The sequence below is a fragment of the Cyrtonyx montezumae genome, unplaced genomic scaffold, assembly GCF_038088225.1.
Source record: "Cyrtonyx montezumae isolate F1298 unplaced genomic scaffold, pur_monq_1.0 scaffold_5, whole genome shotgun sequence".
Lineage (NCBI taxonomy): Eukaryota > Metazoa > Chordata > Aves > Galliformes > Odontophoridae > Cyrtonyx > Cyrtonyx montezumae.
Genome location: NW_027072056.1, coordinates 9460039 through 9485602, shown reverse-complemented (window position 1 = coordinate 9485602; position 25564 = coordinate 9460039). Strand labels below are relative to the sequence as shown.

General features: G+C 38.8%; 2 protein-coding genes across 2 annotated transcripts in view; one reads left to right on the top strand and one right to left on the bottom strand.

Annotated features, from left to right (window-relative positions):
- Positions 1-25564, bottom strand: part of ZBTB38 (zinc finger and BTB domain containing 38) — a 308794-nt gene that overhangs the window by 53105 nt on the left and 230125 nt on the right. The window lies entirely within an intron of this gene.
- SLC16A14 (solute carrier family 16 member 14) lies at positions 367-11488 on the top strand. The gene is made up of 6 exons (XM_065748092.1): positions 367-539; positions 4444-4583; positions 4840-5116; positions 5957-6100; positions 8631-9641; positions 11337-11488. The coding sequence occupies exons 3-6, from the start codon at positions 4855-4857 to the stop codon at positions 11483-11485; spliced, it is 1566 nt and encodes a 521-aa protein (XP_065604164.1). The 5' UTR covers positions 367-539; positions 4444-4583; positions 4840-4854; the 3' UTR covers positions 11486-11488.

The following is a 25564-nucleotide window of genomic DNA, read 5'->3' as shown; positions in this document are numbered from 1 at the left end:
CATCCCTTCAATACTCGTGATATTCTATGGTTCTTTGAACTCCATTTTCATTCCGAGGGAAGAATAATGCTGAAGGTTGTGTACTGCACAAATGGGTGTTGTACCGTGACACTTCCACGTTTCGTCCTCAGGGCTGTTTAGCCACCCAAGTTCTCCCAAGCCACCCAAGCTTCTCTCAAGTTAATAATTTACTGAGGCCCAAAGGCCATTAAAACCCTGAGACTGACGGCTTTTATTGGATGACATCCTTTAACTCTCTCCGATGTATATTTCCGGCGACAACCTGTGCAGTAAAAAAAACTTCATTCAGCCACAAGAGTGTGCATGTGAGAGGACTGCAAATCTCCTCTGCCAAACCAGAATTAGCCGGTATCGCAGGAATGAAAGAGCGTGGAGATTTGAAATTGCAGGGAATGGAAGCGAGACAACGCGCGAGACGAGCTGCCCGGGGAGCGAAGGGCCCGGCACCGGCCGCTCCCCGCTGCGGACAGTAAGCCCCGGGCCGGCGAGCGGGGAGAGCAGAAGCGGAGCGGGCGCAGGTCGGCAATGGGACGCCGCAGCTCGGGGCGTGGGGCGGCGCGGCGGGGAGCAGAGCCGTGCAGGGCGGGGGGGGGGGGTGGGGGGGTGGGGGCCCCCCGCGGGGTGAGGACCTCGGGAGGGGCCGGGAGGAGCCGCGCGGCACCGGCAGCGCCGCGGGCAGGGGCGCGGGCCGGGAAGCGGGCGCCGCGAGAGCCCCGCGGTCAGGCTGCGGGGCCCGGGGCCGCCCGAGGGCGGCGGGAGGCGGCGGCAGCCCCGCCGCAGCGGGGTAACTAGCGGTCATCCTTTGTGCTCGGCGGGCGGGCGGTGCCGGCCACGCGTCGTCCCCCGGCACCGCCCCGCGCGGAGCCCCGCAGCGCCGCGGGCCCGGCAGGTGCTGCCGCGGGGAGCGCGCTGGCGGGGCGGTGCGTGAGGCTGACTCGCGCGTTTGGGAGGGCGTAGCGTGTAGCGCCTCCAAAAGCTCGCGAAACAGACGCGCGGCCCGGCAGCAACCTTCCCGTGCCCCGCGCGCCGCTCGTCCTATGAGCCCGTTCCCGCTGGCCGCGGCCACTCGTGCTCGCGCTGGAGACGCGGCGTCGCCGCACGGCGCTCGGAGCTCTCCGAGCACAGGCAGGGCAGCCCGCAGGGCACCGAGCCCAGCCGGGACGCTGCTGCATGCTGGCTTGCGGCACCAGCAGTCAGCTTGGCGTTTTCGTATGTCCCTGTTTCTTTGCGGGCGTGCGCGCATACACCGTGTGCCTCTCATCTGCAGAAGTGGACCTGATCTGGTCTGTAGTTACGTCTCCAGTGAAGTCACTGACAACCAAAGTGCCTGGCGTATTACCAAGTTCGGGTTACAACAGCACAACACCCCAAACAGACCCTAGGTAACTGCTTTTAGCAATATTTTTTCTATGTATCTTCAAATGACAAATAATTACATGTATCTAGTGAGAGTACTCAGAAGCAAACCTCAGTACTTTCTATGAAGTATTTATGAGTTATGCCCATTGGAAGTGGCTTGAAACTCCGGTCTGATGCTATACTTTTCAAGGAAGAAGCAATCAGATAGGGGAAGAGGTTACCAAAGAATCTAAAATTTTAATCACATGGGCTCTTTGTATCCAGATGGATGTTTTTCTGATGATCCCATTCAACTTCTAACCAGGGAGCCGTAGTGCCAGTAATGGTACAGGGCACTTGGATGTTTCTTTGCTAACTTTGGTGCTTGTTACAGCACCTGCATTTGTCTCAGTGAGTCAGATTTTCAGAAAAGCTCAGTGTTTATGTGGACTCTTAACATTTGAGTGAGCCAGCTTTCTAAGAGCTCTGTATATTGTGTGTGCTTATAATATAGCAAGCTTTTCTGAAAAACACCTAGTCTTTCTCCAGCTGCCCAAACAATAATCCAAATTCTCCTGTCTTTAAATGCAGCTCTTTGTGAGGGGCTGTATGCAAACACTTATTGTGAGTGAGTCTTCACTGCCTTGTCCATTGGGGGTCTGGCTTCACAGATCAGCTGCTATCATTTTCACTGCAGTTTCTCTAGGATTTCACAATTACTAAGAGCCCCTTGGGCTTCTCTGCCTTCCGCATGCTGTGTTCTTGTCAGTGCTGTGGTGTGGGAAGAAGACTGAGGGCAGGTAAGAGCATTTCACCTGGGTTATAGGCTATGGGTGGTGAGTCAGTGGCTGTGAGAGAATCCAGACATGCAGTCCTTGCTTTATCCAGAGCTTCAGAGTTAGTGCAGCTATTGGAAATGAACTTCTGTGCTTTTCACTCTGAATGTCTGACATTAACATAGAAGTAATAATAAGTGCAAATCCTATTCAAAGGAAAAATATATGCATTTTCCCAAGCTTTGTGGGGGTTGCAGGCCTGCATTAAGTTGCATCTAATCAAGCTAAGCCCATTCTGTCAGGAAGCTTGCACTTTCTCTGCTGCTAGAAAGATGAGTGTCATGTCTTTGAATCTCTGTGCCAGTTATTTTTACTTTAAATCTTTTTAAAAGAATGAAAGATGTATCTTTTTCCTTCCTATCCAAAGGATATATATATTTTTTGTACACAAAAAACAGTCAAAAGCTGAAAGCCTGAAAGGCGTGGTTCCTCACTGAGTCCTCACTCTGATTCTTGAGTTGCATAATTTTGTATTCCATTATCTAAGATGTACTGTAATATTCATCATACATTTTTCACTAATCCCACACAGGCTGTGCTTAGCAGCTTGAAATTTTCATTCATTCTGCTATTTCTATTTTTTTCCATTAGCATTATTTTTCAGTAGCTTTATTACTTTTATGTAGCTCGTCTTTCTCACTCTTGTGAGTGGGCTGTGTCCTCAGCAGGTAGTCAGATACACTGCATCACTGGTGCAAGAAAGATGAAAATGCCATCTTGGAGACCTACCCACTGTAGAAGAAGAATTAAGTATAATTTTAACTGAGGCTGTCCCAGGCTGCTCTCTTCTGTTTATATGAAAGTCTGCACCCCTCACTTCTCACCATTCCCCCTGCCACTTTTACACTCCTGCCTGAAACACCGTGGAGCATTTGAGAAAGACGAATAAGAATAATCTTCTCTTTTTGCTGCCCGATTTGGAAAGAAAAACCAGTAAGTGAGAGTGTGTATGAAGTGGCACTCTATACACTCATCTTTTGCTCCCAGATTATCTGCTCATGCAGCATTACATGTGCACAGTTCTTAAGCCTCACTATGTCATCCGTACATTCCTCCTTTCTTCCCCGGCCAAGTTAGGACTAGAGATAACATAGTCCAAAAAGAGTTTCATAACAGAGGCACAACTTATTTTAGTTACAGTTATATGAGGCAAATCAGAGTGCTTTTGGAGGAACTCAGAATTGCAAGCTGTCCATAGCTATACGTAAGTACCTATCGCAATAAGGCTCTTGGAAGGTAACTTACCAGCACACAGCTTGGAGAGGTTACATATGTGGGCAGTCAGGTTGTTTGTGAAGCAGTAGCTCTGGCTCCTTCTGTGTGTTAACACAAAATACTTGAAGACCTCTGTATGTTTATCTAGCAATAAGAAAAAAGGAGTTTGGAAAAGTAATAACTGAAGAAGCATATAATCCTTTACTCCTATAAATATTCTCCTATATTTAAAGATGAACAGCACAAATTTTCATTAGTACAAAGTCTGAATTGTTCCATTCACTGCCAATGTATTGGTACAGAGGAACTGGCCTTGAACTGGAGACGAATCTTTTGAGAGCTCATGAAGCTCTTAAAAACAGTTTTTGATAACTTTCTTATCTTGTTTGACTGTTGTGAAGTTGATGGCTCTTTTCTATTTCTCCAGAAAAGAAAAGAAGGGAAAACAATTACCATCTGTGGCAATTTGTATCATTACACTTATGTCTAGTCTCCATGAAATCCTATGTGGTGCTCCACAACCATGTAACATTTTGATATGTTGCATAAATCAGACGGAGGGAAGATTAGGTTCTGCACCTTGCCTGTTACTTATATAAAAATTGCTTACAAATAACATGTAGAGTTAGAAAGAAAGAAATTAACACAAACAAACTGAGATATTATGGCTTGATCCTACATGTCTGTGCACATAACTAACACACAGTTTGGTTCTGATAGGCACTGACATTTATTTGGCAGATTCATTTGTTTTAGTAGGATTGTATGAATTAGTACTATGGAAACTGGGAGTATAGTAGTAAACAGGTAGTCAAACTGACTCTAGTAAAAGTTTAACCGTGCCAGAGATGAAGTAACAATCCCTTCTTTATAATTTATTTAAGAAAGCTTTTTGAAAGTGAAGAACCCTAAAACCTTATCTTTCTGTCTTCACAACTAAGGAAGAAATACATATCAAAATTGGTTTCCTCTGAAAAAAGTACAGTAATTTCATCTACCTGCCTCTTCAAGATTTCTATTTCTTTACCCCAAGCTTTATTAATTTGAACACGAAGGCACAAAATCTTACTGGGACAACAGAAGTGACACTGAAGAAGTACACAGAGAGAGTCCAACCTTTTTCTCTGATCAGAGTCAACCCCATGAAGAGTGAGTGCTCTCAGCCACATACAAGTAAGTAAATATACACTAATGGAAATGATGTGGCCTAATGGCACCCATAAATGCTCCTATGTAGACAGCCATGATAATAAAGTACATACACATTAATTGAAGAATTTTCTTAGCATTTTGCATTTGAACAATGAAAATGAAGTACAAGGGAAAAAAAGGTGAAATACTGTTGTCATTTATGTTATTCACTGTAACCAAGCTGCAAAATCACATCATTCTGAATGTGTTTTGAAATTATTTACTTTATGTGTTACAGAATACTGTGGAAAAAATGTATGCCAGCCGAGAGGATATTGGATATGATTTTGGAGATGAATCAAAAGTTGGAAGTAAGCCAATTAAGCCTAATCCAAACATCGATGGAGGATGGGCTTGGATGATTGTATTTGCCTCTTTCCTTGTGCACATACTTATCATGGGGTCCCAGATGGCCCTTGGAATACTCAACATGGAATGGCTTGAAGAGTTTAATCAAAGTCGTGGCTTAACTGCATGGGTTAGCTCTCTTAGCATGGGCATTACACTTATTGTAGGTATGTTCTAACATCACTTATTTCAGAACTACAGAGATTTTTGGAATATGTTTGCTGCTCGCCCTTCAAATACTTTCTTATGGTTTTCCAATTTACTAGCAGAGCTGCTCAGTTTCTCCTCAGTTGTCTCTTTTAAATTGTCCAGGTGGCAAATTACAAATTAGAGGAAGATAGGGGACAACAGAGATGGTCGTAGAGAAGACAATTAGACCAGGCAACAGCGTGAACAGGAAAAGAATGCTTGTGACTTCAAGGTCTCACTAGAATCCAGAAAACTGGTCTTCTGCTAAGCATGTGTCCCTCTCCATACTCTGGCTATGAGAACTAATTTATATTTCATTTGTTGACTGAAAAAAATTATTTTCTATTTTCTAGTGGTTGGAGCAACCCAAAAGAATATCTGTAGGTGTATGTTTGTATATGTGTGTACAAACACACATCTATTTCCCCAAATTAAGATTGAAAATGTGTTTAGGTCTGCCTAAAATATTCCACTGAGAACAAAATTAAAAAAAAATGCTTTCTAATGACTCGTAAGAAAAGATCTGCACTCACAGCTTTTGCATTGGGAACAATGATTTCAGTTTCTTCCTCTGTTTAAGCCATTCCTTCATAGAGCAATGTGGCTTTTAGCTCTTAAGGATATTTGCTAAATATGCTAAGGTTGGTTAGATACATTTTTTTCCATGATAATTAGGAAAAGAACCTCTGAATTGGGTGAGTAGCGTGATGTTTTAACATTGTGTATAAAGCATCATTAAGAATTTTTGTGTGAAAAATGATTAAAGGGTTTAGGGGATTTAAATAAATAATATAGCATTTTTTCACATTCTTTAACAGGTCCATTCATTGGTTTATTCATTACCATGTGTGGGTGCCGCAAAACAGCAATAATTGGAGGGATATTGAATGCCCTAGGCTGGATATTGAGTGCCTACGCCTCAAATGTGCACTACCTCTTCCTTACATTTGGGGTGACAGCTGGTAAGCCAGACTAGCATTTGAAAGTCCTTTCAGATGATTTTTGATTCCTTTGGATGTTATCTGGGTGAGTGAAGAGGGAAGTTGGACTGATTCCTGGAGTGTTTTTCCAAATTAAAGTTTTAGTTATGGATTGTATCTTAACTTTTGATTTTAGCTTTTTCAGCTCTCATGTGAGTGGCACATGGCACTCATGGAGAGTGAGCTCTCATGGCACAGTGCTATAATCATGAGAATCAGAGGCAAAGAGCAACATCCTTCATTCCAACAGAGTTATTACTGTTTCTCCTTCACAGTCTTCACAGATTTATCTTTTCAGAAAGCTGATTTGTTTACACAGTGGATTGGTCCTGATGGCTTTTGTTGTAATTTAAATCTACCATGTGAAGATGGCATTTTTATCAGTTTGTCCCATGTGAATACATTAGAAGGCATTCTTAATTAGAAGAATTAATGTAACCAAAACTCTAACAAATGGATTATCAAGAGATTAAAATATTGTTGAACGGTGTATCTAGCTAGCGCTCTTCTCTTTGCCATAGAAATAGCATATTTTTTTACAGGAATTGTTACACATTAGCAAAATATCAGAATATGATAACTACGTATTGTTTCTGTAGCCATAATTAGGGTGTAAGACATGTTTTTAATGAAAAAAAAGGAAAATAGATAAGCATGACTTTCTTCCAAGTATATTTTCGCTTTTGTTTAATCTTCTGAATCCAATTGAGTAGATTTGATCTGCCTCAATGGGAACAATGTGTGTAGTCATAAGTAACAAGTTCTTGCCTCAATCTTCACAGCCAGTCAGGCTTCTCATGCCTCTGTGTCCCTGAATCTCTAGGCTGGGGTTGGGAGAGGAAAATCCCTCACACTGTAAGAGCAGAGCAAGATCAAGACCAACTTATGAGGCTTAATGTGCACAAGTCTATGGGGCCAGACAACACGCATCCCAGGGTTCTGAAGGAACTGGCCGATGTGGTTGCCAAGACTCTTTCCACGATATTTGAAAAATTACAGCTGTCAGGCAAAGTCTCTGGTGACTGAAAAAAGGGAAACATCGCTCCCATTTTTTAGAAAGGAGAAAAAGAGGACCAGGCACTGGCACTGATGCTTGGAGGGCTGTGGATGCACCATCCCTGGAGGTGCTCATTGCCAGGTCGGATGGGGCCCTGGGCAGCCTGAGCTGGTGGGGGGCAGCCAGCCCATGGCAGGGGATAGTACTAGATGGGCTTTAAGGTCCCCTCCAACCCAAGTTGTTCTACAATTCTATGATCTGAGTAACACTGAGCAAGTCAAGGAGCTGTGAAATATAATTAATTCCATGGCTAATGTGACAGAAATTCAATATAAAAAATGTTTGCAATCCTTACAATAGCTGAAATGCCTTCTCTCAGATGACCCCTTCACAAAATTTCACAGAAATCTGCAGAATTTCTGTACATAATTTTTTATCTGTCTGGATGGAAAAAAACATAGAACTCAGAAGGATCACTGTGACAACTCTTTCTACTAGTGTGCTATAGATTTCAGTAAGTCTGTAAATTCTTGAACAAAGAGCAATAATTATAGGTAAGGTTTTGCCCTTTTGGCAGTTTTTGTTTCCATGTGTATTTGTTATATTCAGGCAGAGAGGAGCCTGAGTTATCTCAACCTTTGCTGCCTTTCAGAAAGAGTGTGAACAAAAAGTCAGAGTTAATGCAGGGATTTTAAAAAGTGGGCTGAAAATTGCATTCTCAGAAAAAAGTCTGAGGCAGATTTTTACATGAGGCGGAGAAATGAGATGCTGTTACAGTAGGAATGTGGGGCAGCAAAACAGCAATCTCAGGAATGCCTGAGATGTTCATCCCAGCTCCATGAGACCTCTGCTTGCCAGCGCCTCAGTCACCTCTTTGCTTTTGCTGCCACCACTGCTGCTCACCATCCCATCATGCAACATCACCTCACTATCCCTTCACTCACTGTCCTCTCACCCACCATTCCCTCAGTCACTGTCCCCTTAAGCACCATCCCCTCAGTGACAGTCCCCACAAACACTGTTCCCTCACTTACTGTCCCTTCATGCACTGGAAAGATAAAACAGTATATACATTTTTCACTTCTCTGGCTGCTCAGGGAAGCTCAGTAAACACTGATGTGAGTAGGAGCATAGGCAGATGGGGACAGGGCTTCAGCTATTTTAGGAAAGATTTTAAGCCCAAAATGCTGTTGTAAATAATGACTGCAGTAAACCTGCAACCATTTTCTGCATTTGCCATTATTTTAGTCTCTTTAAATGGCAGAGATTGCAAAACTAGACAACTACTACTGTTATGGATATGTTTGCATGACATTCAATGCTTTCTGCTTGAGTGTCACAGATTTTGGAAAACACTACGAGACAGAAATTAATGTTAACATGAGAACTTAATATTTATTCTTGGAATTACTGTTACGTTTCTGCAAAAGTTAGGAATAAACCTGGTTCATTTTTTTGTTGATTTTTATCTTCTTGGCACAAAGTTCAGGTTTCTTTTCTTTGTTCTTTTCATAGGCATTGGGAGTGGCATGGTTTATCTGCCTGCAGTGGTCATGGTAGGACAGTATTTTCAGAAGAGAAGAGCACTTGCACAAGGACTCAGTACCACAGGAACTGGGTTTGGAGCTTTCTTAATGACAGCCTTACTGAAGTACCTCTGCAGGGAACTTGGGTGGAGAAATGCCATGTTCATCCAGGGTGCGATCTGTCTGAACCTTTGTGTCTGCGGGGCACTAATGAGACCACTTTCTCCCAAAGATGTTAACAAAAAGTACGTTGTGAGAAGTAATAGTGGAGATAATCAGGCAAAAGCTCTGTCCCATTCTGCAGAGACTATAAAATCTAATGGAGTCCTCAGTGAAGAACCAGAAAATAAAGAAGTGGTAAAAAATGAAGAAGTGCTTAAAAATGAAGAAGTGCTTGATGATATTAAGCAGATAGAAATTGGAGGTAAATCTAGGACTGGAAAGAGTATGTATGGACTGCGCATTCTTAAGACAGTGAGCCAGCTGACAGTCACAGTCAGGAAGGGCTTTGGAATCTGGTACTCCAGTTACTTTGGAGCTGCATCACTGTTCACCAACAGAATATTTGTGGCCTTTATAATTTGGGCTTTGTTTGCCTATAGCAGCTTTGTCATTCCCTTTATTCATCTTCCAGAGATAGTCAAGCAGTACAATTTATCTAGTCAGAACAATATATTTCCTTTGACGTCCATTATAGCAATTGTTCACATTTTTGGTAAAGTGATCCTTGGAATCATCTCTGATCTCCCTTGCATCAGCACTTGGAACGTGTTCCTCATGGCTAACTTCACCCTGGTCACCTGCATTCTTACTTTGCCACTAATGCAAATATACATTAGTCTGGCTGTGGTTTGTGCTCTAATAGGATTTTCTAGTGGCTATTTTTCCCTAATGCCTGTTGTGACTGAAGATTTAGTTGGAACTAAACACCTTGCAAATGCCTATGGCATCATCATTTGTGCCAATGGAATATCTGCATTGCTTGGACCGCCCTTTGCAGGTAAAAAGTTCAAATTTCTCACCAACTGTTGTTTGTTTTGTAGACATGTGACTTGTTATTTTATCAGGCTTTTTTATGAACCCTGCAGTTATCAAAAAGGCAGCTGCTCCAGAAAGGACTATAAATCCAGCTTTACATTGCATATATTTACAGGACACATCTGTTGCTTGCTATTCACACATTACAATTTATCGTCCTTATAAATAACCCCAAATACATTACAAGCTGTTCTTTCAGTGGTATGCTTCTTTAAAATATTATTGTATCCTTTTTAAAAATTAGAAAGGGTAACATGTTTTTATATACTCATGCAGCATACTATATTCACATACACACTCATGCCTATATCTAGATAAAAAATGATGAATATTTTTCAGGGTATTTGTACCATAGTATTTGCATCAAGAACTATAAAGTCTGTTTGGGCTTCAACACTCTAAGCTGCCCATGGATGTATTAATTTAACTTGGCTTTGCCTTTCTTCTGTCCATGGCACCTACTTTTGGGAGCGTACTACTCACGATCTTGTTACTGCTTTCCACAGCAGAAGGCAGAAGAGCACACAGCGTTATCCCTAAAGTCATTAAGGTTTAAAAAACATTCATTTTAAATTTTCTCATGCAAAGAAATTGGGAAGTGCAGTGGGGAACTGATGGGGAGAGACGGAGGTGGTGGTGATGGTCAATACTGTAGCCAGACTATGGCTGTTTATAAGAGAGAAGCAAATCAAAGGAAAGCTGTAGGAAGCCCTGTAATTTATGGCTGTGGTCAGCCAGGAGTGACACTGGGCTGAACTAAAGCCTGCTCGACCACCAGCAGCCCAGAGAAGATAGAATGCTCTCACCTATCCCGAGCATCAAGTGAGATGAAATTATTTTTAGAAGAAAGTTCACTTAGCATCCTTTGAAAATCATCAGGCTTTACTCTACCATATACTCTCAGCACCTCTCAGTCTGTGCTCAACACAGCTTTGTGTTTGGTCATTAGTAATGAAGCAAATTGGATGAGACTAGTTGGTGTATAAAAAGCTTCTGGTCTTGAGATTACATGGCAATGCAGCCTGTATGAAATGGGGTAATTTCACTATTTGAGTTCTCAAAGCTTTCTGAATTAGTTTTCATGTATTTTTGCAAAGGGATTATGGCTGGAATGGGAGTAATTGCAAGACCAAGATTTTTGAAAAGTGTTTTATTGGTATGTGAATCTTCGAGAACACTTTTGGGAATATCTTTGCTTGCACAAGGCACAGTATTTAAGCTAGCCTGCATGACACAGTAGCAGTTCTGGGCATAGCAGTAATAGCAAAGAAAATAGCAGAGTGGAAGAAGTAGTTGGTTTGGGATTCCAAAATGTCTGAAGTCAGTTGTGTTACAGTAATTTATCTAAAAAATGTACAGTTTGAGATATCCTACAATGGCACACAGCTAACATCCCATTTTAAGATTCTGTAATACTTAAATGAGGGTGATAGGTTCTGAATTAGTTTTGGGTTATGGTGAGTGACCAGGAGATTTTGTTGATGCATTTCTATTTGTCACCTCTAGATGCTATAATCACTACATTGTTTTTCCTTCAAAACAACTAAGATTTTCAGTGAAATGTCATGAGAAAAATGTGCAACATCTTTCATATATTCCCAAGCAATTTACCTTTTTGTCAACTTTATAATATGCATGTTTTGTCCTTATTTTGCAGGTTGGATCTATGACATCACACATAAATATGATTTTTCTTTTTATATATGTGGCTCGCTATATATGGTGGGAATATTATTTTTATTTATGCAACCTTATATTGGAAAGAAACAATCACAAGAAAAATCAACTGAAGAGGCACAAGCGTAGAAAAAGTTCCAGATGTTTTTTTTTTTACACAATTTATTGCTTTCCATGTTTCTACTGTATGGCAGTTTAAAGCTGTTTTTCTCAAGGAACCAACCACATTGGGCTGTGCTGAAGTACTTATGTGAAAGTATGCTACAAAATGGTAATAAATTATTAGAAATATGCTTTTAAAATGACTTAAGATCTTTCACTTTAGTACTAACAAATATAGAGTTTAAAAGCACACTGACAGTCTTAAAATTGAAGCGATGCTAGAAACATTGACTTTTGATTCTCTTATCTTTTCACCACTGATCTTTGGTGAAACTCCATTGACTGCAGTGCAGTTACTTCTGATTTGCTCTAGTCCTGTAAGATACTTCAATCAGGATGTGAATGATTTATAAAATTCCTTCTTACTATGTGTTCTATCTGATAAAAGATTAGTTATTACATATAAGAAAATGATTGTATTTCTTACCTGGCTAGTCAAGTACTGCTGAAATACTAGTACAATACTTCAATTAGTTCAATATATTAAAATTCAAGATTCTGTGGTGCAAAGCTGAAGAAAATTTCTTAATGCTTTCCTGAAAGGGCTCTCTACTCGAATGATCTTTTATTTTTATTTTTAATTATCAAGTGCATGAATAATTGGCCATCCTCAGTATGTGGGCTGTACTATAGTGCTCTGACATTAATGGACCTGAAGGAAAACACACAGAACAGCAAAACCAGAAAACTAATGGAAAATATTAATTTGATTCTTCAACAGAAATAATAAGCAGCAAAAGCTGATGATGTATTACACCAGTTCCACATGCATGAGTTAGCACGTTCAGATGGATTTCTTATTTCACATTCAACTTCTTCAGCAGTTACTTGTGATTTATGTTGATGGAATGGAGAACAGAATATGGAACTGTGTATATAGTCTTCTAGTTCTGCTCACTGAAATTTAGCTCTATTATTGTGGATGACATCTCCAATGTGAATGGCCACAGTTCTGTTAACTGACCTAGAGCTGCTGATTGTACCTGTATCAGGTACAGATACTCAAGATGAGAACAAAAGCTTTCTGTATTTTTAGAGTTTGACCTCTCTGGCCGCTGGCTGGTAAGTAAGCCATACTTAGGAAACAGAGCTGGGCAAAACTGGCCTAATACAGCATAAAGCTACAGCATGCTAAGTTTTGTTACAATTAACTTCAGCACAAAAACTGTTATGATCAGTTGTGTTGCTGTAAAGAAGTACACCATGAACTGCCTAAGACTGGTCATGTTTTACATGTTTACTCACTAGAAGATTAGATAACACAAAGCATGGAAGAACTCCAGTCAATTTAAAATATTTAAATGAATTTTCTTAAACAACATTAGTGCAGAATGTTTTGAATAATGCTACAAAGCATCATACATCTCAGCTTTGACAGGTGAGGCTGATGTTACTTTTCCTATATGAAGTAAAAGTCACTGTTTCTTTTCCCTGCTAGCTTTATGAATGTTTTTCCATAAAAAATAAAGTTCTTGGTTTGCTACTGGCACATGCCACTTGAATTCTCTAAAAGCAATCAACATTATTCAATTATATTGAGGAAACATTTAAAATAGTTAACTGAAGTGAACAAAGTTCAATATGAAAACCTCAAGAAAACCCTAAGCTACCTAAAGATTTAGATCAGCTCATTGATATAATATTTATGGCATTTAAAATTCACATTACAACAATTGAGGTGGCAGTGAATTGCAACACGTAGCATGAACAAGCAGCCAGTTTATTTCTTAAAATCAGCTTCTTTGCTGAAGAAAATACTCACATAAACTACACTGACACCAGTTCTTACTTACAGGTTTAATGTCTTGGTGTGAATGCTATTGTTAACATTTTAGCTGAGCTCTCTTTCATTGGTGAAACGCATATTAAAGTGATGATTTGCCTCAATTTCCTTATATTTTTTGAAAGATATATAGTCGCTATACTTAAAACCTCACTTTGCCTTTTGTTAAAATAACTTTTTTTGCATATTACAGTAATGAATAATATGTTGCTCATTTATATCTGCAAGATATTTTCCTATAGAAATCCTTAATGAAGCATATAATGGGAATAAACATATAATACCCCAAATTTTACTTTCTGTTCATTTACTCATTAGGTTCATTTCCTAAACTTAAAAATGAAGATTCCCTTGCAAAATGATTGTTTGCATTACTTGCAACAGAAGATATGGATACATGGCTGATCAAAGAGATAAGAAAGTGGGCTGAGTGAAAACAGTGAAATGAGGATATTGAACTCAGTCTATATTAACTAGTGTGGGTTCTAGTTTCCTAACCTGAAACTGCCTAAATCAGTTATGTCACAAAGAATGAATTGGTAAATTCGCATAAAATGAGAAAAACAAAGGTCTGTTTAGTAGCTCTATTCACATAGTTCTTAAAATCATCTCTCTAAAGCTAAGTTACCCATTACAGTGTTTTATTACACAGAACAGAGATTTCATGAATACAGTATTTTATGCACACTGTGAATTTTTTGTCATTGTCCTGAAATGAGAATGTCATGAGGAGGAAAAAATGTATCTAAGTATTTAAAGAGAGAATTTTCTACAAAACAAACAAACAAAAAACTGCATTGTCAAATTCTTCAAGAATATTGGTATATAGCTGTAGAACAGCAGGAAGAAAGGAAAAGAGTTTGTAGCATTGTATGCATCTGGCTATTTTAAGTGACACCAGGGAATTACTGGTTCTTATCCCAAATATTCCCATTTTCAGCTCAAGACCAAGCTGGATGGGCCCCGGGCAGCCCGAGCTGGTGCTTGGACCTGGAACTGGATGGGCTTTAAAGCCCCTTCCAACCCAGGCTCACAACAGTAACTGAATTTGAAAAGCAGAAGCCCTGCTGTACTGACACACTCACTGTGGAGCTCCGTGCCTGGAACTGCTTCGTTCACTGACGACAGCGAAGCTGAATCAGGGTGCGTTCAGTCCTGTTTCTGTCGCTGAATCACAACAGCGATCATTCTGCAGGCCCGTGCAACGTGCTACCAGACTTCAGCAAAGGAAAAGCAGAGATTACTGCGGAAGGGCTACTGCAGAAGGCCTGAAGGAAAAATATATGCGTTTTAAAAGCTTTGTTTAAATATCTTCCGTCTGTCTTTCCCTCCCCACCTAGCAGCTCCTTCGAGAAGCAGACACCGTTAGGTTAAAAATAGCAGGGCCCGGCGTTCAGCGTGAGGGCGCTGCGCGGGGAACGGCCGCGCTGCTTCGCGCGCTCCCCCTGGCGGACAGCGGCGCTGCGGGACACGGAGCGGCGCGATCCTGAGCTCGTGCCGACCGGGACCGCGGCCGGGGAGCGCCTGAGAGCGTTGTCGGGAAATGCCTGAGTGATGGTGCCTAAATCTGGACCTCTGTACAGCATTTATCTTGTTTGCGATATCTACAAGTAATATCTAGTGAAAATCTAAAACACCTTGAAACGCGTACTGAAGGCACACGTTGGCTCACAGACTCCTGCTTCATGCAGCCCATGACAACGTGCTGTGCAGGATGGAAGCACGGGGCCTCTGGCATTCTCAGCCTCTGCTTTTCACTCTCAGCACAGGCTCGGCTCCTTACTGCCTATTCTCGGGGACAGCAGCAAGCGAGGATGCAGCAGGACCTGCTCCCTGCCCGTGGGATGCTGTTGGTTATGCACTGAGGGGCAGCGTAGCCCTGTGCTCCCTCTGCCCTTCCTGGGCAGACAACACACCTGATGTGAAACACTCCAGAACTTCTCATTTTCCACATCCCATGCTCGCTAAAACTGCGATGAAACATAAATAACTATAAATAAATAAATACCATCAATGCCTGTATGCTAAAATATTATTGCAACTCTGATACACTACTTTTCCCCACTGGAAAATCTGAACGCATGATTTTATAATTCCATTTAGAGCAGCACTCCAGCCTACACAGAATTTAATCTGAAATTAAATAACATAGCTTTGTGGCAAACTTTCAATTTCTTAAAAATTGTGCTGAAATGAGGGAATGAGAGCATAGCATTACTAGGCTATGCAATAGGATATTTCTTTGTGCCAAAATCTTTGTTAATATCCAAGTTAACACTTTCTAGGACTTTCTTAAGTTCCAGACTATCCCATACACTCTGTTAAGCCAACAAAAAGTTCAATGCCTACCCAGTACCTACTGCTAATCTACTCATGATCTGTAAATGACAGATATATATTAATATACCATTTCCTGACAGCCCTTCCGTCCATTATCTTCCCTTCCTTTAATCACTTCTCATCTTTTATTGGTTCTTTCCCAGTCACAGTGTCAAATTTTTTTAATCTCCAAATTGAATTAAAGGCCTGAATTCAGCAAGCTTCTCTACTTCCAGCTGCCCATCACATCTACATTTACAACATGCACTGTTTTATTCTCTTGGCATTTTCTCCTGCGCTGTCTTTACAGCACCTTATGTTTCTTGTGCTCACTTGATCTCAGTCACAAAGGCAGCTGTAATGCATTTGCAGTGACACCATAGGAACACACAAGTACAGCCATTTCCTTTTCAACTGTCAGAAATCTTCCATAGAGCTTTTCTTGAAATTTTGGGTCACAGCCTTAAAACAATACACAGCCTGTAAGTAATTTCACCCTGACACACTTTGGAGATGTACTCTGTACCAGGCATGACCTGTTCTCCAAGTTAAAAGGTTAATCTGTCACTCTGATGCTTCTTTGAGAGTATCTAGCTGTTGTATCAGCTTCAAGATGACTAAACCTGTTTTTATCTTTCTCCATAGGTCTCACCATTACTTATGTTTTCAGTAACTGTAAAACCCATAACTTGACAGGCTTCATTCTAGATTCCTACAGCACCCCTGGGGATAAGAATCAAGTTAGTTTTCTCTTTAATGTGCTTATCTGCCTATATTTCATAAGCTAAAACCTTAGTTACTGCAGCAGCCTTTTCTCTAGCTTTGACTGGGATAGCAAATGCATTTTCAAGGCATTCAGAGGTACAAGAATAACCTTCCTAGGTCACAGCTCTGAATGATCTTTCCAATCATCTGTTGCTGTACTGAGCAAGAAGTTGGAATTGACAACCTGTCAAAGCCCCTTTCAAGCCAGCCTCAGTTATCCTACAGTCTCCTCTTTTTGCACCAACAGATTAGTTCTCATTCTTCTGGGACTTTCTTCCCCTTTTTGCTACCCCTCACTCAGCACTGAGAGGCTGCCCTGACATCCATTCATCTAATGTGGCAACTTCTATGGTTTACTGTTCAAATTTTTCAATTCAGTGTGTTCACACTATTTCCCATACTCTCCTGATACTTGGACAGAGGTTCCAAGCAAGTTCAATGCCATCTCTTTTCTTCTCCTGAAACTCAAGCATCTTGCTGCAAGGTATACAAAAAATCTTATCAAACAAACCGAACAACAACTCCCTCCAAAAACCTCTCTTTCACTGTGCTCCCATATCTAAGTCTTTTGCCAAACACTTAAAATGTAAGCTTTCTAGGAATGGCAGAGATTTTTGTTTGCTAATGAGTCTAGCAGAAGGGGATCCTGGTCTGTGGTTCAACTTTGTGGAGATTACAGTAATACAAATCGTAATGCAAAGCATAGGTTTTACATTTGAAATACTTAATCCTGGAAGTAGCACTTAACACTCAACTGTGGGTTACAAAGACACAATGGTATTATTTGTATCCTTGCATTTATTACATGTAACAAAAAGTCTGCGGGATAAGCACCTGTTTCTCCAACAGCCCTCTTAAGGTTTAGTTTATATCACACACATTCAGTTGTTCCTACAGAAATGATTACTGTATCATCAGTCATTTTGATAGATTACATTAAATGTCACTTAAATCAACATACTGAACATTTTAAATTTAATTACTATTATTATTTTTACTATTTCACATCTACATGAAACTTGAGAGAGCCTGGCAATGTCTTCAAGTCCCAGAAAGGAAATGATGTCCAATAGCAAGGGACAGGAAGCTGCTCCAGGATGTTGTATGTACCTTGGCACAGATTGAGGACATGTTCGAGAACTTTGGCACCAAACACCAAAGCAATTTGAACTGTAATTAAGAAAAGTCCCAAGAGACAACAGATCCATAAAGGCCCACAATTTTTTCCTAAAATCTCACATTTCTCACGTTAACATTAAAAAACAAAACCAAACCTCAGTTTCTTTGAATGTTTTCTAGAGAACATATATCCAATTAATTAATAATTAATCCATGATTAATGTTCAATGTATTTCAATTCATTTTTCAGAATTAGCAGTGACAGAGCTTGCACAGTAAAATTAGGCACACAGAGCCAACTCATCTCAGCTAAGAAACATTAAAGCAGCAGCAAAACTGAACTGAAACTTGCCCAGATCCATTTTGTCTTCATACATATGTATGTATTTACATAAAAACCATGCTATTTATGGAGGAGGAGGTCACTGAAACCTCAGCTGTGTGCTTTGGGGAAAACGACGGCTCTGACATGAGTCCCTCCTACTTCTACTTCTTATCAGGTACAGTTAAACCAATAAAATAAAATTGAAGGCCATTATCTTCCACAGTGACATTTTTTGACTCATTCACATTGAGATCCAGTACAACACCAAACTTTTTTTCTACCAAACTGCTGTTTACTGTGCTATTCCCCATGCTGTATCATACAGCTGATTACTTCTGCTTTAGCATCCAACTTGGAACTTGTCCTTTTGAACCCAACATTGTTTCTTTAGATCATTTACCTGTTTTATCAACTTGACTTTGAAACACTTGTTCATAACAAAACAGGATTGAAAATACAATTTGATATGCATTTGTAAAGGACTTTTTCCATACTGAGATACAGTAATCAAAATTGAAATTCAAATTATAAACTGAAGCAGAATTACTCATTTATTTACAATGAAATAATTCTCTTGTATCTTTTATTTTTCTTTTTTGAAGTCTCTTATAAAAGAGAGAAAAACAGAAGCATGAAATTTGGAAACCTGTAGAAATTGCATTCAGTTTTGATGCAATAATTTGTTAAGACTAGTTACAAAAATCAAGCTTATTTATACACACATACACATGAAAAGAGCTTCACAGATTTTTTCAAACATTCCTAAGGAAATGCTGTAGGAAAAATCTATCACCTTATTGTTGTTTCACATTTTTTGAGTAGACTGCTCAATACCATTCAAGATTTCTTATCTGTTGCTGTATTGCACAACATATACAAATAATTTGCTGTCTGTTCTCATTTGTTTTACTGTTTTTTTTTCCAAGCATCTAATTTCTACATAGCTTATTTTGCTACATGTTATTTTGCTCAAATTCTGTACATAAATACAGAAATAATCTATACAGTCTATTTAGAATTGGCTGGCTGATTTTACTCAAGCTGATAGGTGAGAATAATCCAAATCTTGCATACTAGGAATGACAATGATAACAGTGCTGCTAATACTCATTTCTTTTTGTTGAATGACTAAGAGTGCTATCACGTGAGTATTTGCTATTCCCTGCGTTTTTTTCCCAAAAATTATTTATTTCTAAACTACAACTTGTTTTGGTTATTTAGAAGTATACTTATCTGTATTTATCTTGCTGTATAGATGTATTATATGTATCTATAGCTAAGCTTTTCAGCTGTTTATTATTATTATTATTTTTGAAGATTATTTAGTGGTGTGCCCACTGCCTTACTGTATCTGTCTGTATATTCCTCATCTCATCTGACACCTACTGCACTGGAGTTACTTATAGTAAAACAGATTGGCAATTAGGTATATCATGATGTGGCCATATAAATAAGTGTGATTGCACAGAGCAATATGAGAGGCTACATAGTTATGTAAAACATTACTTCCTGGCCTATTTTTGTTGCTGATATCTCTGTCATTTGTTCTATAATGAAACAGTGTTACTGGGTTTTGTTCTGTAGTTAAAGTTACTGTTATGCCTTTTTGTTTTTCTAGTATTTGTCCATTAATTTGCATTAATGAATGAAGATACAAAAGCAAGTTAGCCAAGCAATCACGTCTTTCATTAAAGATATTACAGATTGTTATTGCTGGATTATTCCATTATATGCCACAGCAAATTCTAATTATTTTTCCTGTCCTACCATGAAAAGATGAGTGACCCCAGAATGTCTCCTGGGATTCTTTAATTTCTTCAGGTTTTGACTCACAAAGTTTATTCCTAAGAGGTTTTCTATGACCTGAAAATTACCAACAACTGGGGAAGTAAGAGGGGAAAAAAAAAAAAAAAGAATAATTGAATGCCAAGTACCTTGAGATAAATGCATTGCTGGGATTCAAGGTTCCAGTTATGTAACTGTAATTGCATTGTCAAAACAAAGCTATCATAAATGATCAGACCATGGTTACATTCAGAGTGACCTTACAACACACTTTAAAGGAAAATATCTAATAATGTACGCACACAATTTGAAATGCTTATATCTACAAAGAAAATGTTTCCAATCCCTACATGGAAATTGTAGGAATTAGAACATTTTAATGACTTCTTAAGTAGCCAGGTAATGAACAACCTGCATTTTTCAGTTTAGTGACAGAAATACAATTGATCAGACATTATATTAGGCGGTTAAATAGAAATACACATTCAACTGCTCAAACATTCAAAAGTGAAAGCACTAAAATTTAAATTAATAGGACCATTCAAACTTCAGCACTTACACAGTCTGAATACTCAGGAAAAAGCTCTCCATAAGTATGCATTTAGTTCACATTCTGAGAGTTAGAAAAAGTTGTAAAGCTTTTTTTTTTTCTTTACAAAGCATATTTACCTTTTGTCTCAAGTTGTATTACTAGCAAATTATGTGGCTATAAAACAGCAAAGAACAAGTGGCCTGGATGATGGTAATGTTCCCAAGTTCTCTCTAAACATTACAGATACGCTTGAACAGCATCAGCTTTTAATACCCACTTTTGTTTTGCTGCTGATGCAGTTGTGTCTATGGGAAAGTCATATCTCTGCCTTCACACCAATTGTTAGAGAAGATCACACCACAACCCTGAAGTCATATCAGTTACTGCTCCGGCAAGGTTAAAAATAATAACAAAAATCTTGTAATCTTACTCATATTAAATCTGTTCTATTTTCTTCCATTTGCTTGAGTAAAGTCAGGATCTTACATTGCTATACATAGATTCTTGACATACTGAGCATTAAACTAGCAAATGAGAACGTCAGTGATGTGTGCATGTTTTCAAATGTACGTGTGTATATGTATACACACACATATACCTGTATACAAATACTCTGTGGATTCTATTTATTGTACTTTCATGTAGAAAAGTAAAAGCAAGCCTTGACTTCACCATCAGTAAACCACAAAGGATTACTCACGTTTACTGACTGCATTAAATTTATTATTACAAATCTTTGACTCAGTGACAGTGGTCTCCATCTATCAAAATGAAATTAACTTCAGATTTCTCTTGTATCTCACTGTCAGTATGTAAATGTGTAAGTTGAGAAAAATTATTTGTAAGTTCCAGAGAGTCAAATTCACTTTTATTACTAATTTTCATATTCAAGCTTAGATTCCAGAGTCTGCCAAGGCAGGCCCATGTGAATCACTTCAAGTCATGCAAGTATCCTGTTGACATCTCATATGCAGTGACAACTTAACATGTGCTTTTGAATGTCAAATACAGCCAGCTAGAATTCATCATTTTGATGTTTCTTGGGGATAATATATCATTATAGGTGGTAATCAGAACTACTAAATCATCTTTCTGATAGCAAAGATACAAAATAACACCAATTAACACTCACTTATCCACAGTATTCTGTAAAATAACCCTTGTTATGTGAACAAAAGAACAAACATCCCATTCAGTTGCCTGAGTTCATCCTACGTTAAAATGATACATGCAGACTTTATTCTTTTGCAATGAAAAGTTTCCCTCAATGGGAAAAAAACAAAAAACAAAAACAAACAACCAAAAAACCAAAGAAATTTAACCAACCTGCATTTAAAATTGAATATACAAAAAAGAATTTAAAAACACAAACATTTTAAACATTTCTGTAACGTACATGTGGAGTATAGACTACCCCTTTGCTAAAATAATATAATACACTGGAGTAATATGAGAACTGAATGCATGAAGGGATGATAAGCTGCTCGTTATTGTCTCACTGACGGTCCTGATATCTGGAAAGGCTTTGGAACCAGCACTTCTGTAAATCACTGCAGAGATAATACAACAAAAAGCTCTTTTTATCACTAGTGGTGTAAGGAGAATTGGCATGTAAGGCTACTTCCATGCGTATTTGTGGAAAACATGAGAGGAGAAAAAGGACAGGACGAATATGAACTTATGAAAGTGGTATACAAACAGATAAAGAAGCTTGATGTTCTGTTTGGTTTCTAAGCAAATGAAAAGTGTTCTGTATTTAAAATTTGCTATCATGTTGCATGGAGCTTTTTGAGAACTGTGATCAGCCAAGGGCATTTATCTGAAAACGCAAACTTTTGCTTGATCATGCTTCTACAATATGCAAGGATATAACATAAATGCTCAGCTGTTTATTTAAGAACATGGAGAAGAGCCAGAGGAGGCTGATGACCTGGCCTACTACACATCATTACCTCACTGCATTCAGCTTGACCTAGAGTGTAAAAAGAATCCATAGGGAGTTCATTGTTCACCAGGAAGAACAGGTATTTACAGCTTCCTTATTCCTTGTGATTTAAAAACAACACAACAAAATCCAAACAAAACTCTCAGTAGATGTTTAAGCCAGTCTTATTTTGGACATCTTGAGCTGCTTATAACAACATCAGAACTGAAAAGCAGTCATAGTCATTCACTGCTATAAAAGATGGACTATCTTCTGAGCCATAAAAGAAAAAAATTACATACGGGCTTTTAAGGTTGTAAATATGAATAGCTTAATAATAGACCAAATGCTCCATAGTTACTGCTAAAATATTTAAATTGCTTATCTACTCAGAATATTTATCTACATACTTTAAATAAAGAAAAAAAAATCTGTTCTCACTAAGCTACTAGCTACACATCATACAATTCACCAGTATTGTAAAAGTGACTAACACTTGTATCTGATGACATCATTTGTTCATTTAGCAGTGAGAACTGCAATAACAGAAAACTCCTTAACACTGTGGCTCTAAATTCCTGACTCCTTAGCTATTCTGCTATTACAGTTCAAAAAACTGGAGTTGTTTCAGTGGATATACTGGTGACCCTTGTAAGATGTTCACATAAAAAACAATTCTGTACGAGACAAGTAAAAGGGAACTATTAATATTAAGTCTATACAGTATTACTTAACTCTGCTTTTCCCAAAGGATATTGCAGTGAAAATACTGATGGAGACAAAACAGATTAAGTTAAACATCTTTACAAGCAAGACCAACCTCCCTCCTAACTACACAGCAGAAAGACCCAGCATGCTCACCAGTTAAAGTCTCCAGCTGTCCTAGGCTAGTGAGCAGGCAAGCATTTATCAGTGCCATGCAGCCACATCTTAAAATTTCTTTTACCTTTTCAGCATCCACTCTCAATGTCCCCACTTGTCTACTCACTAATTAAGTAGTATTAGTGCTTCTCATTGCATGTGTTTTTGCCTTCCACCATTTATAACAAGTTTTCTATTAAAAACTGACAGTATTCTAAAGTTTCAGATAGTAACTTACAAAGCAGTACACATAAGTATGGATGTTAATTTTTGCTAAGTAGTTCTTGTAATCTACCAGCAATTTAAGAGAAGACTGGTTTGTGTGGATTTAGTGACCACCTTTACTGTCACTGTCAACCATTACTTCTTGATATATTGCAATTCACGTGCAATAAAACTTGCATTTTTCAAAATGTATAGAATAAATCTAAGCTTACACTGGAAAATTTAGTGCAATTTCTATGTACAAGAACAAAAAGTGAACACCTGTGTATAACATTGCGAGCGTTTGGCAAACTGAGATTAAACTAAACCCACGCATGGATGCTGTTCTACATTTCATGTGTGCACAGTATGAAATCAAATATGTACCTGCTGCCACCTGTTATGTCAGACACTTTTAGCTGTCCTTCCAGCAAAGTGTTATCCATTTTGAAAATATAAAGTAGGGTTTACAACACTTGTGTTTCATTTGATTGATTTACTTATTAGCAATTGTCAATCTGCACTTCCTGCAGTACAGGAAGTCATACAAATTACTGTTTTGTAATCTACATTGATAGGATCACAACTGCACAGGACAGTATTTTCCTTCTCACACCCACTCATTAGCAAAAAAACACCACTGCCACAATAATAATAATAATAACATGCTAAGCCTCGTATGCTGTGCTACAAAAAAAAAAGATCAAGTTTTCTCAGATGATCAGATTGAAATTCTGAACTGCCTGTACTTGAAAGCGTGGATTCTTCTCAGTATCGCAATAGTTATTATCACATTAGCACTCTACAAAAAAACTTGGTATGATTTTGAGTCAGTGATAATGCCACCAAACTTCTGTATCAGATAAATAATAGAGTATTTCAGACATTCATTTAATGTTGGTCTTTGTAACAGCTTCACCATTAAATAAGCATACTTCCTTGGCCCTTCTGAGAAATTTTGCATTTCCTACTGCATTCATGCAAGTATTTGTTAACAGCATTTCAGTGATGCATGATCACTGCTGCCTTTTCACTGACCTTTTACCAATGAAAGTATTTTTTCAGATTATAGTGGTTAAGAAATGTAATTGTAAGAGGTAATGCAAGTCCACATACTTCCCTTCCCTACTTCTGCTTGGTTTTCGAGGGGAAAAATATTTATTGTTAAAAGCAAGAAAAGATAATAATGATTCAGTTGGCAAGCAAAATAAAGCAGTGACTCCAGTAGAGTACAATCTTAAATACAATGCCATATGGCAAAAACAAACAAAAACCTTCCTGGTGTAAAAGCAAACAGCATTGTGAGTTGTTACTAATAAATGTTTAGAACGGATGGAGAGAAGAAATGTCACAATTCCAAAATCTCACATAAATCGACTACGAAGCTGTTAGTTACCCTCCACTTTGCTCATCAGTTCAAAAATATCTAGGCACTTCAGCAAAGGAATTAGGAATGTGCTTGCAAATGGCAAAGCATTCAAAAGCTTCTGAACACATTGTAGTAAAATACAGAAGGAAGCAGGAATTTAAAATAGAGAAAAAATTGTATTTTTGTTCAGGGAATCCAGAAGTAGTTAAGACTGAGCAAGCAATCTCTGCTGCCTTGACACAGTCTGCTCCCTTCCTGTCCATTACATATCTCACTCCTTGATCAATACCTTTCCTCAAGTATTTTCCCAGAACTTGCAGGGAAAATAAACCAAAATACAGATGTTTACAGCACAGGTGTTTTGAAGGCTGGCTAACTTCTTCCTTTATACAGACGTGCATAAAGATCAGAGGAAACAATACAAGAGCAGGACAATGAGAGATGATGCTGAAGGGAGGGGGATATGCGCTGAGAGGAAAGCAATACTAACAGAGAGAATAAAGAATGACTCTTGAGGATCAGAGTCTGCAATTATAAGCGTGATACTTGCCATTTATTAACATGATTAAACAGGCAGACCTAGATAAGATCACCACAAGGAGATTATTCCACTATTTAACAGAACAAAGGATGCTAGCTAAGTGTGAGACATAACATTCCTTTCTAGATGGCTAAGGCATTGATAGATTCCATTCGAAGCAGTTTCTTTCAGCTTCCTCCTTCTTACTGCAGTTTCAAGGTCTCTTTGTTACAATTTCTGGTCTGGTCAATGCTTTTAATTTCTCTCTTTCCCTCCTCCCTCTATCCTCCTCCCCTCCCCCCTTTTTTTTCCTTCCCTTTTCCATCAGACTGAAGAGCCAAATAATGGAACAGTTGGACTCCCTGCTTTGTGTATAAAAGTCCTGCAGTACAGCAGCATAACATTTGAAAATCCTTTTCTAGGGAATCTGCATGTCCTTTAGCAGAGCCTGTGTGTAACTGGAAGTCCTTTTTATTACAGATGGAGTCTTAGTTCAACAGTCTCACCACTCCCTTTGTGAGTACTTCTTATCATCCTCAT

Bases quoted from the DNA above. Each gene is read 5' to 3' on its own strand.
- SLC16A14 (XM_065748092.1), top strand. From the start codon at position 4,855: ATGTATGCCAGCCGAGAGGATATTGGATATGATTTTGGAGATGAATCA. The intron at 6,101-8,630 runs GTAAGCCAGACT...TTCTTTTCATAG, and splicing joins TACATTTGGGGTGACAGCTG to GCATTGGGAGTGGCATGGTT. The intron at 9,642-11,336 runs GTAAAAAGTTCA...CTTATTTTGCAG, and splicing joins GCTTGGACCGCCCTTTGCAG to GTTGGATCTATGACATCACA.